Source organism: Peromyscus maniculatus, chromosome 23, assembly GCF_049852395.1.
Source record: "Peromyscus maniculatus bairdii isolate BWxNUB_F1_BW_parent chromosome 23, HU_Pman_BW_mat_3.1, whole genome shotgun sequence".
Taxonomy (NCBI): domain Eukaryota; kingdom Metazoa; phylum Chordata; class Mammalia; order Rodentia; family Cricetidae; genus Peromyscus; species Peromyscus maniculatus.
This window is the reverse complement of record NC_134874.1, coordinates 42,533,017-42,545,502: the sequence shown is the minus strand read 5'-3', so window position 1 is coordinate 42,545,502 and position 12,486 is coordinate 42,533,017. Positions and strand designations below refer to the sequence as shown.

Sequence of the window (12,486 nt, the reverse complement as noted above, 5' to 3'; positions counted from 1 at the left end):
GTGTGTGTGAGTCTGAGGGTTTCCAGAGCTTTCTTGCAGAAGTGTGCTGGCCACTCACAGAAGGTCCCTCCCAGAAGGCAAAGACATTTGCAACCTAAAATAAGAGCTGGAGCCCCACCCAGCCAGGAAAAGTTCTCCCAACCAGAGCAGACCAGCTCCTGGAACCTTGCCATATGGATGAGGGTCTGGCCCCTCTGTCCCTTACACAGAGTGACTCAGGACAGTAAATACTCCAGCCTGGATGGCAGGTGACACGGGTACCCCTTGGTACCCTGCACACCGATGGCCAGAGCTGCATCTTGGGGCTGCATGGAGTGGGGCTCTGCCTGGACATGATGCCAGAAAGCACGTCAGCTTGCTGGTGTCCAGCATCCTTTCCGCCAGGCCTTGCCCGGGATGCCATGACGCTGGCTGGGAGGAGCACAAAGCGGAGGCACCGAGTTCTGGAGGGAGAGCCTCAGCCGGATGGAGGTAAACATTCTTGGGCACACTTTAAAGTCTTGAAATGCAGTGGTCTTCACCTGCACCCCACCCCTGTGCATGCACACGTCTGCAGCTTACTTCATGTTGCAGGCTGGTGACGTGGCGTCAGCCCCAGGCTGCCCTGTGGCGCTGGTCTCCGACACTTCCTTCAGCCTCCTGAGTGCTGTGGGAGAGCCATCCCAGCACTGTCAGCCTGGGCCTCTGGGTAGTTCCTGGGGCCCACTGCTATCTGACTCGAGGGGGGTTAGAAAGCCACTAACTGGGGACCCGGATTCCTCCGGAGTGCATTTTCAGCCCTGGATGCTGCCAGGATACTGCCCCAGGAAGGAGGAATCTGACTCTAGCGGGAGAGAAGTCTGAGGAGACCCTAATGGCTGAGGAGGCTTCTTCCCAGTGGCCTCCCTCCTCCAGGACACTCACTGCACCCTCTCTTGCCCCCTTTCTGCCTGATGTGTGGTGAAGGAAGGCATCTCTCAACCCACATTGCCGTGTCAGCCTCCTGGCCGTGAGTTCAGAATGGCAGATTCAGCTCATGGACTCTAAGGCTGGTGGGGCTACAAAGGGCCACTCTCCACTGCTTTGTCTTGGGGTTGCCTCTGGTACTTCCGTATTTGACCCCAATTCTCTGTGTGGCCACTGGTTGTGTTTTGACAATTCTGCAAAACTCTATTGTATCCCTCCCAAGAATGGTCCCTAAGTGACCTCTGGCCCTTCCCGGTGCCCCTTGCCTGTCAGGCTTCGATGAGAGGATGCGGCCTCGAGAGGCACGTGGCTCACTCTCCAGCCTCTCACTTGGGCCTTGTCCCAAAGTCCTAATGCCTGGGCCCTCCCCTGGGGACTGGGCAGGGCATAGGGAGGGCCTGGGCAGGGCGTGGAGGTCGGGTGGGGACTCTTACCTGCTGGTAAGGGGAGCACACACTCTGCTCTGAAGCCTGCCGCTGTGCCCTCTGCCTGTCACATACCCTGTCCCCTGGTGAAGGGACAGCCCTGTGTTGTCAGTCTTCTTCTGGAGGCATCTTCTGCTTGTCACTGGGCACCTCGGGGCCCAGTGGGAGGAGCCTCTGGGGACAGGCAGTGGACTGGAGGCCCTGCAGCTCAGCCTGAGCGGAAGTGAGGTAGTGGGAAGTGAGGTAGTGAGCGGCCTGCCTCAGTGTCAGCAGCTTAGGCACTGGAGTCTCACCGGTGGGACTGGAGAGCAGGCTGCAGGGCGCAGACGCCTCCCACCAAGCCTCTGCACCATGGGAGGGCCCTGCGTGTCCTCCAATCCTGTGCTTCCTTCCTGAGCCGTGCTGGGTCCTCAGGCTGAGGGCACAGGTGTGGGGCAACGGAACTGTGGTGGCTGCTCTCTCTCTCTCTCTTTCTGCATTCACTGGTGTGTGATCTTTGGAGGCAGGCACCCCGGCCCCAGGCCTCAGTTTCCTCCTGTGAGATGAGTGATGATAGCGCCCATGCTCGGGTTGCCTTTTGGGTGAGCTGACATCCCCAGAAGTGTGACAGGAAAGCCAGTAGTTGTGGCTCCCCTGGCAGTGCTGGCTAAACTGGTTCCCATGGCTGTTACAGCCCCCCTCCCCGCCCCCGACCACAAACCACCTCCCAGTCAAACATCCGTCCCAGCTCAGGACCAGGTATCACAAGGACTTCTTCAGCTTGTGACCCCTGCCTAAGCTTTCAATTTCCTGGATGTGGGCTGTCAGCCCCCAAAGTGCTGGTCTGAACTTTTGCTCTGACCTGGCTGTAGAAGTCAGGGCGATGTGGCCCCAGATTGCATGTTCATGCTGCCGTAAGCGTTCAAGGAGATGTGGCCCCTGGATTGCGTGCACATGCCACCGTGGGAACTCAGAATTCAGGAAGATGTGGCCCCGGATTGCATGTTCACACTGCCCTGGGAATCCAGGAAGACGTGGCCCCAGATTGTGCCTTCATGCTGCTTTGCTTGGAACCCTTACAGCCTGCAGCCCTGGCCCACTGGGGGCCCCAACACCCCGGGCAGCGTCTCTGCTGTGTAGGAAGGGGGAAGGAAACTGAAGGCTTGCGTAAGGAGGGAAGGGCAGTGGGCAGATGTGGCTTCCTTCCTCTGTGTTCCCTGCCATCTGTGGTTTCCCATTAGCTGGGAGGCTTTGGCTGCCTCCACCCTGGCTTTCCCCTCCCCACTCCCATCATTTGTTAATGATGACTGAGCCTGTGATGAGCATAGTGGCTTCCTTCCTCCCTGTCACCTCTCTGAGGATACCCCTTAGTTTTTGTTTAATTGGTTGATCTTGTTTTTGAGATAGCTTCTCACTGTGTAGCGCTGGCTGACCTGGAACTCACCATATAGACCGGGTTGGCTTCAGACTCACAGACACACCTGTCTCTGCTACTGAGAGCTGGGACTGAAGGTGTGTGTCAGCATGCCTGGCAGGGATACGCTTGGATGTCACTCCTGCTGTGATCACCTGGCCATAGGCCGCAATAGTCTGGGCAGCAAGGTGTCCCCAGGCTTCTCCGTTTGCACAGCTGTGGGTCCTCTGTACTGTGCTGGGAGCTGGGGCCGGGGAGCATGTCACAGGACGGCCCTCCTTCTCACAAAGACCATTCACACCATCAGGTGGTGGAAGCAACCAAAACAGCACACACATCTGTCTACAGTCAGACATCATGTCAAATGAAGAGAAATGAAGTTCTGACACACTGCAGTCGGAGGCCCTTTGAGACATCACACTCAGGACAAGCGGGACACAAAAGGCCATGCACCTTATGCTTCCCCTTCAAAAGAGACGAAGCCCAGGGACAGAGCAGACAGCTGCTCAGTGTCATTCATACTGTGTCAACAGTGGTGACTTTTCTGATCCTCTCAACTTTGCCAGGTCTTTACATTTCAAGCCCATCTTTTTTTGAGGTTTGTGTTATAATTCTGCTGTTTCAAACATGTAGTTCGGGGCTGGAGAGATGGCTCAATCGTTAAGAGCACTGACAGCAGGTTCCTCCAGAGGACCTGGGTTCAATTCCCAGCACCCACATGGTGGCTCACGACTGTCTGTAACTCCAGTTCCAGGGAATGTGGCACCCTTACACAGACATACCTGCAGGCAAAATACCACTGCACACATGAAAAAACAACAACAAAAACAGGTAGTTTGGTTATTGGGGCGCATGCACAAGGCGGGTGCCATTACCAGGCTCAGGTAGGGACATTGTCAAATCTCCTAGCTAGTTGGTAGCTCACTCCACCTCCTTCGAGCCCTGAGGCTGCTACAATGTTTGTCTTGTACGGGGATGGACAGGGGTAGCACACAACTGAGCTGCTCTGTAGCATCTCCAGGACGCACGGCCAGCGCTTCTCCCTGAAAGACTGCAGAGTGGCGGTAGCGAACAGACCCCGTTTGACCCTTCTCCAGTGCCTTCCTTACGCGGTGACCCTGCAGTTTGGAAAGTTGATGGTTATCGGGTGTTGGCATCGAGGGGCTATGGTAGCGACTCAGTATGTGGCCCAGAGGCCGGATGAGGGGTGGAGGGTCATCTTGCCATATTATGGCATGCTGACTAAGGCGAGGGCCCAGTGCCTCCTGTGACTGTCGTCTTCAGGATGTGGCGGCCCAGGGGTCCTGAGGAATAGGTTCACAGAGTGACCTGTATGAAACCTGTTCCATGTGAGGGCTATAGGAAAGCAGGAGAGGAACACGGCGTCTAGAATTGAGACCAAGGATTGAAAGGTTGGTGGGAGTCCAGTCTTGGTTCGTGCCACGTGATTCTCCGTTGTGGACTCTCAGTCCTCATTGTGCTGGGCTTGACTCCTCCTGACCTCTGCTTCCCACCTCCTCCCCAGCTGTCTCTGGTGTCTCAGCTCACTGTCTGGCATCTTTCCTCACTTAGTGACGTGGACACGCTGTTTAACAGGCTCATTGGTCCAAGCGCCCACACTTAACGGGCTCCAGTTATTCTGTGTCTTATCTATCTAGGGCTAGTGAGGCCGTGCAGACTGGGCCTGGGCTCCATCCTGGGCCACTGTGGCTCTCTCACAGGTGCTGTGGACTGTCCCACCCAAGGGAGTGCTGTCCACATGGTGTTGTGTCCCCAGTACACTACCAAGTGACCCTCTGACCGGCTCTGTAGTGACAGCTGCAGGCCCTTCCTAGGAACTGAGACAGATCTGAGTCTGGCATCTGGCTCTGTAACCTTCAGTTCCTGATCCCCCTGCCTCTGCTCACAAGTCCTGGGTTACAGGTATGTACCACCACACTTAGTTCATGCTATGCTGGGGTTGGAACTCCTGGCTTTGTGCATTCGAGGCAGGCCCTCTATCAACTGAGCCACGCCTCCAGTAATTGTTGTTGTTGTTGTTTATTTGGCTTTGAATTTGGGATTTGTTTGTTTGTTTTTGTTTTTTGAGATAGGGTTTCTCTGTGAAGTCCAGACTGGCCTCGAACTCACAGAGATCCGCCTGCCTCTGCCTCCTGAGTGCTGGGATTAAAGGCGTGCGCCACCACCGCCCGGCACTGTGCTGCCTAATTTTATGTCTACTTGACACAGGCTGGAATCATCTGAGAGAAGGAAACCCCAGTTGAGAAAACGCCTCCATAACACTGGACAGTGAGCAAGCCTGTAGAGCATTACCTTAATTCATGATTGAAGGGGGAGGGCCCAGACCATTGTGGGAGGTGGTCCTAGGTTCTATAAGAAAGCAGGCTGAGTAGGCCATGGGGAACAAGCCAGTAAGCAGCTCCCTCCATGGCTTCTGCATCAGCTCCTACCCCCAGCTTCCTTCCCTGCTTGAGTTCCTGTCTTGACTAACTTCAGTAATGACCTATGATGTGGGAGAAGTGTAAGCCAAATAAACCCTTTCCTTCCCAAATTGCTTTTGGTTATGGCATTTCATCACAATAATAGTAACCCTAACTAGGACACCACCCTTCACCATTGCCTCCTTAAATGAAAGGACTTGGGGTTACTCTATCATTTTTCTGCTGTCCACCTCCCTAGCTGTGGGCTGGGAGGCTCTAACACCTCCTTAGCTGTGGGCTGGGAGGCTCTAACACCTCCCTAGGTGTGGACTGAGAAGCTCTAACACCTCCCTAGCTGTGGGCTGAGAAGCTCTAACACCTCCCTAGCTGTGGGCTGGGAGGCTCTAACACATGGCCGCCCCAGACATGTAGCCTGAGTCAGGTACAAGCAGTCTCAGAGTGAAGCCATGGTGTGAGCCCAAGCATGCGGAGCCCTTGGCAAGCACAGTCCTGAGTTGTGCCTGCACCTGTGGCTCTTTCCCACCACCCTCAGCTTGCTGTGCGGAGAGAGCTGCCTTGGGGCTGCATGTTTGTGTGCATTTGTGCCTGCATCGTGTGAGTGTGCGTAGTCACAGCCTCTTGTATAGTTCTAGAAGGACCAGCCTTAATACCATACGTCCCAGGGGTTCAGGAGAGAAACTATGAATGGCGAGGACTATTTTCGGGAAATAGAATCTCAGCACACAGAGCTCTTGGTCTAGTCATTTATTCTTCCAAATCTTCTTCTCTGTCTTCCCGTGCTCTGGGAGTCCCGGGATATATACACTTACAAGCAGTCATCCCTTGGCAGTGCAAAGCCAGGCTTCCAGGGTCAAACGGAGGGGTGATAAGAATCACATAGAGGGGCAAGTAACCGTTAATTACCATTTGCAACCCCAAAGGGAAGTGACCAATGGGGAAATGAATTAACTAAAGGCTAAATTTGGGTAATATCTAAGAAGAGGGATCTTATGTGCTCAACTATAGTCTTAAACGTGATTGGTATAAAATGTTAAGAATCTATAAGTTGCTAGGTCAGTCGGAGAAAATAAAACTGTCTTCTTTTTTCCTGTGGCTCCTATCTGTCCAAGCTATCTGCCGTTTTTTCTGCAGGGTGGGGGAAAGTGTGCTCGGTCGCTAGGCAACCTGTGTACAGCTAGATGCCTCTGGTGTTAGTTAAAGGGAGATCTGGAACTAGAGGTAAGATTTGGGAAAGGAGGAAGTTAAGCTTAATTGGCACATCCGCCAGGCCTTCTCAAATGTGTAGTCTGTTCTTAGAGAATACAAAGGTATCTCTGATAAGGTACTTTCCTCCATCTGGAGATGGACCTGGCCAGATGTTGCCAATGATGATAATTACAGGGAGGCTTAAACTGGGGTTCTGGCTGAGCATAGCTGTCAGAGCAGAAGGTTATCTAAATATTCCTAGAAGTGGTTAGGTAAGGAGTTAGCGGTCTATAAAGTTGGTAAGGCTGTAAGAAAGGAGGGTCCGAGCTGAATTGTGTAAAGCTATCACTTAACGTCCACCTGACCTAGGCGGTGTCTCCTTGTGGAATTATCTTAAGTCAGGAACTAGCATGTGGACTGTTATTACTGCTAGTCCTTGAAAGTGGCTAAGGGAGATAGCTGATTCCAGAGAAAGCCTTTCCTGAGGCTGTTCTCCAGATACCTGGAATGTGTATGTCCAGGGAGTGATCAGTCCACACTGTTAGCCCTTCTTAGGGAAAAGTCAATTGGGAAAACTGTAAAGGCACACATTAACGAGGACTATGGGGGTCCAGCCCCTCGATAGTCCCCTCCCAGGGTCCGCGGAAGGCTCTATCAACCAGCAGAGAATCTTTAAGGTTCGGTAAATCAGTCTACGCACACAGAGTTCTTTGGTCCATTCGCTTTAATTCCTCGGGCATAACATCCTTTATACTCAGCTTCAGTTCTGTTCTCATGTCTAGCTCCTTTCTTGCCTGATTTCTCTCTATATTTATCTACTGTCCCCTCTAGGTTCTATCTTAATTCCTTCATCTAGTTCTGTCCCTTCTAGGTTCTCATCTATCTAGTTCTTTCCCCCATCAGCTTCTCTCCCGTCTCCTTCTCTCTCATCTGGCTCTTTCTCATCTTGTTCTTCCCCATCTGTCTCTTCCTCATCTTCCATCTCGTTCCTCTAGTCCTCTCTTTTAGCTCTTCAATCTAGTTCTTCCCCATCTCAGCTTGTTCCTCTCAAGTTCTTACCCATCTCGTTCTTCCATTTTCTTCTCTCTTCCCCGTCCTGTCCTCTGCTTTACAGTTATATATCTCCCCAAAATCACAATCCTCCCCTCCACCCAGGACACTCAGCCTGAACTTCCTCAGGCAGTGATTGTCCGCTATTAGGATCAAATGGAGGGTTGATAAGAATTACAAAGAGGGGCACTAGTTGTTAATTACCATTTGTGACCCAAAGGGGAAGTGACTAGTGAATTAACTAAAGGCTAAATATGGGTAACATCTAAGAAGAGGGATCTTACGTGCACAACTATAACCTTAAATGTGTTTGGTAAAGGATGTTAAAAATCTATAAGTTGCTAGGTCAATGGGAGAAAATAAAACTGTCTTCTTTTTTCCTGTGGCTCCTATCTGTTCAAGCTGTCTGCCGTTACTGCAGGGTGGGGAAAAGTGTGCTCAATCTCTAGGCAACCTGTGTACAGCTAGATGCCTCTGGTGATAGCTAAAGGGAGATCTGGAACTGGAGGTAAGGTTTGGGAAAAGAGGAAGTAAGGCTTAATTTGCACATCCGCCAGGCCTTCTCAAACAGGTAGCCTGGATGCTTAAGTCTGTTCTTAGAGAGTACAGAGGTATCTCTGATAAGGTACTTTCCTCCATCCGGTGATGGACCTGGCCAGATGCTACCAATAATGATAATTACAGGGAGGCTTGAACTGGGAGTTCTGGCTGAGCATAGCTGTTAGCACAGAAGTTTATCTAAATATTCCTAGAAGTGGTTAGGTAAGTAGTTAGAGGTCTATAAAGTTAGTAAGGCTGTAAGAAAGGAGGGGTCTGAGCTAAATTGTGTAAAACTATTACTTAGTGTCCACCTGGCCTAGGCGGCGTCCTCTTGTGAATTTACTGTAAGTCAGGAGACTTGTACGTAGGCTGCTATCACTTGTTAGTCCTTGAAAGTTGGGCGCCCCCTGGGCGGTGTCTCCTTGTGGAATTTAAGTCAGGAGACTTTCAGGTGGGCTGTTATCATTGTTAGTCTTTGGCAGTTGGGCGTCCACCTGGGTGGTGTTTCCTGTAGTCCTTAAAAGTGGCTAAGGGAGATAACTGGTTCCAGAGAAAGCCTTTCCTGAGGCTGTTCTCCAAATACCTGGAATGTGTATGTCCAGAGAGTGATCAGTCTACACTGTTAGTCCTTCTTAGGGGAAAGTCAATTGGGAAAACTATGAAGGCACACATGATTTTCATAACAGAAGACAGCTGATATATAACAAGCCAAGTAACACCAAAAACTCCTTGGGATTTGGCTTCCTCTGGAGGAATTCCCTGATCCCTCCAGGTAGTGACTTTGCCATAACCAGCTGAGTTCTTATGATATATTTCTGTGGCCCGCAGCAACACATGATTTTCGTAAGAGAAGATAGCTGATATATTACACAAGCCAAGTAACACTAAAAGCTCCTTGGAACTTGGCTTCCTCTGAAGGAATTCCTTGATCCCTTCAGGTAGTGGCTTTGCCATAACCAGCTGAGTTCTTATGATAGATTCCTGCGGCCCGCAGCAGCAGCCTGGCCCTCCTGTGCTGCGTTGACTATATCAACTACTTTCTCATTGCTGTGTCCTAATGCCTGACAGGAAGCACCTTCAGGGGAAGGTGGATCTGGGGCTCCTGGTTTGAGAGGGTACCGTCCATCATGGTGGAAAAGGCAGAGGCATGTAGAAGGTGCTGCTGGTCACGCTGTGTCTGTGGTCAGGAAGCAGAGGGCGATGGATATTGATACTCTTTGTTCTCTTTCTCCTTTTTGTTACCTGGGATGCCAGCCTGTGGAGTGGAGCTGCCTGCATTTAGGGAGGGTCCCGCTTCAGTTAACCCAGTCTAGAAAGTCTCTGACCGACATGTGAGGTTTGTCTCATAGGTGAGTCCAGGTCCTATCAGGTTGATATAAACCATCACATTGGTCTTGGGACTAGTCAAGGCAGTTTCCTGTGTCCGCCGAGAGCCTGTGTCCTGTTTACATAGTTTCAGACCTGAACCTGTATATGTGGCTGACCAAGGGGGTGTCAGGGATGCCCAAGAACTGAGGAGATCCTTGTCCTGAGGAGATCCTGGCTGCCTGCATCTCATACACAGGACTTGGGAACCCACAGCTGAATAACCTAGGTTCACTTAGCAGGACCAGGCTCCTTGGGCTTCCCTGAAGGCACAGTGAAGGGGAATCTGGGGACACCTGACAGAGTGCCAGGTTCCTGAGACAAGACTCCTGCTAAGAAGCCACTGCAGCGTCTGCCACAGCAGGTGTGACCTGGAAGCCCCACCCACAGAACAGCCTGCACACAGAACAGCCATACCTTACCACTGGAGCATGTGGGGTCTTAGCCCCTGCTGGCTAGAATGCCAAGGACCTGCCTCCAGAGCTCCAGAAGACTGTAGTTTGGGACCTTTGGGGCAAGAAGGCTGCCAGAGAACAGCCCTGGCTGCTGCCAGAGAACAGCCCTGGCTGCTGCCAGAGAACAGCCCTGGCTGCAGGTATCCTCCACAGCAGAGGGAAAACGGTGACAGGACCCCCATCCCTCTGGGAGCCATGCTACATCCCAGAACCATTTCCTTCAGCTTAGCCGTGGTGTGGCAAAGACCGACTGTCATCCCCAGACCCACATCTGCTAAGGATCATGGGATAAGTGTTGTGTGTAGGAGCCCAACTTCATGCTTAGAAAGCAGCGTTTCTCCATGTAAATCCACTCTGTAGTGGAGCTGGCGGACATCAGTGGGATTGCTCCGGGATATTTAGCCGGTGCCCACACTGTCTGAGGTTGAGGCCATTGTGGGAGAGCCTTGGGCTTGGCAAGTTGAAAGCAATTGCCTGGCATGCCCCCTCCTGGCTCCTGGGCTCCTCCCCTGACTTGTGCAGCCTGAGGTTTGAAGTCTACCGACAGCAAGTCCATCCACGGCCACTGGGTGGAGCTCTGGAAGCAAGCCTGTCTCAGGAACCGTGAACCCTGCACAGTTTAAGACAGGCTATTCTACTCATAGCTTGAAAGCAAAGTACTTTTCATTTTACAGCATTCAGTATGCGTCTCCCAGGTTCATGTCATCCATGATGGTGACGGCATGGGGCTGGCCATCCTTGTCGCTCCTCAGGAGACACTGAGGATCAGTCCATACATGACCCAGTTGACAGATTTCCGGGTTCCTGCCTGATGGGTTCTGAGAGGTACAAGCAGCCACAAATCCAGTGGCCCATTGAGAGACTGTTTCTGTCATTCAAGAAAGTTCCTTGGGGCCCCAGGGAGGCAGGCTATTGGGTGTTCAGATTGTCCGCTGAGATCTGAGGAGCTGTTTGGGTGGGTGGACATCCTTTCACCGTGAACAGTGACAAGCTGTCTCACACTAGCTATAGTGAACACCCAGGCTGTGAAAATATGGGTGTATGGTTAACTGTCCTTATTTCCCAGCCAATGATCTCAGAGTGGGGGGTGGGGACATGATTTGGTGTGTGTTAAAGTACGTTTCACTGCTTGAGTTTGAATCCCCGGAACCCATGGAAGTTCCAGGTGGGCATGGCAGCCCACCCAGGATCCCAGCCCCCAAACACAGAGATGGGTCCTCAGAGCAAGCCGGCTGGCAAGACCAGCCATATCAGCTTGCTCTGGGTTTGATTAAAAGATAGACCCTGCCTCCGAAAATAAGGGGGTAGGGCAATCAAGGATATTACCAACCTCAACCTCAGACCTCCACATGCAAGATCAGACATGCACCCAAAGTAGAACAGACATGTATGCGTATTGTGCACGTGCGCGCGCACACACACACACTCAAATGGAGGGAGAATTGGAAGTGGGGAAAGTGGGCAGTGGCGTGGTCAGAACACATGGTGAGTGTAACTTTCCAGCCGTGGAAGGTTTTAAGTCCTTCCCTTTTCCTGAATGGTGGCCTGACACATCAGCCAGGAGCACCCTGGCTCCGTCGCTTCGGGGTGGCTAGGGGAGCCGAGTGGCAGGAGCCCTGCTCACCCAGCCCTCCTTTGAAAGGGAGCCCCAAGACTTGGCCCTGGTGTTTCTCAGATTAGGATGGGGAGGGGGACTGGGGGCCTGACGTGTGCCCCAGAAGGAGCCAGTGACTAGATCTGGGCATGTGGTTAATGCTGCCTTCCCTCTTGAGGTCTGAAATGCATGTGAGGGCATAGTGTAGCCTCTGCTGGTGGCCGCCCGCCTTAGGAAGTTCCCTGTGCTCCCATGGTCCTGTCCCTACTGCAGATGGTGGGGCATGCTAGGTGGCGTTGGAAGCTGTGTGCCCTGGGCTTGTGGCCGCAGGAATGTCTCACTCGCTGAAGGCAGTTGAAGAATCTTCCCCATTACCTGAGGGACTCAGTGGGGGATCTCTCAGGGTCCTTGAGCCATACATCTAACAGTGTAGGAGGCCCAGGAGAGTCACCATTGGAGGAGTCCATCCTTGCACTGCCCTGGTGTGCCCAAACACCAGCAGGACCATGGAGATCCTCCAGTGACCTTGCCTCAAGTGACGTTGGATCCACTGGGTTGGACTCCCCTGACCTCAGCCCTTGGTTTGGCTGATGCCGACTGCAGCTTAAGCTCACCAGGAAAAGCACACCCCGATGCACGTTCATTCACAGATGCCGTCAGCAAAATCAGGCAAGCTCACAGCATACTCCGGGCGGTGCGCTCGTCCCTGATGGCACCGGCTCTGTTTCATAAGTGTCCTTCCCAGGTTGTCACTTGTGCCCTTATCGCCTAGCACTGTGTGCAGAGTAGCGTCAGCAGCTGCTGGGACAGACCCTCTCACGTGTGCCTGGAGCCTCAGGGGAGCTGCTACGCCATGAGGATACCCTCAGCCTGTCCCTAAAGATGGGTGACATTTTGGGAAGAGGTAGGACAGTGCATGGGTGTAGCTTTTCCCTTGCTAATCTTTGGCTGGCTGAGTGACAGGTTCAAGTTCCCTTTGTCACCCATAAGCCTTGCTGATCTGCAGCAACCACAGGTCACGTGACTTCTGAGCAACGGTTGGTTTATCAGCTTAATGTAATTCTGTAAACAAACTACAGAGTAAACTAAAAAC

The 12,486-nt window shown here is 52.4% G+C and overlaps 1 protein-coding gene across 2 annotated transcripts in view; it reads left to right on the top strand.

Annotated features, from left to right (window-relative positions):
- Chlsn (cholesin) overlaps positions 1–12,486 on the top strand; it is a 109,083-nt gene that overhangs the window by 55,416 nt on the left and 41,181 nt on the right. The window contains exon 1 of one of the 2 annotated variants that reach the window (XM_076560604.1): positions 65–471. The exons of the other annotated variant lie outside the window; for it this stretch is intronic. Within the exon in view, the coding sequence (XP_076416719.1) occupies positions 466–471 (6 nt within the window). The 5' untranslated portion in view covers positions 65–465. Of the gene's footprint in view, positions 1–64; positions 472–12,486 lie in introns of those variants that run through there. 2 annotated transcript variants of the gene reach the window in all.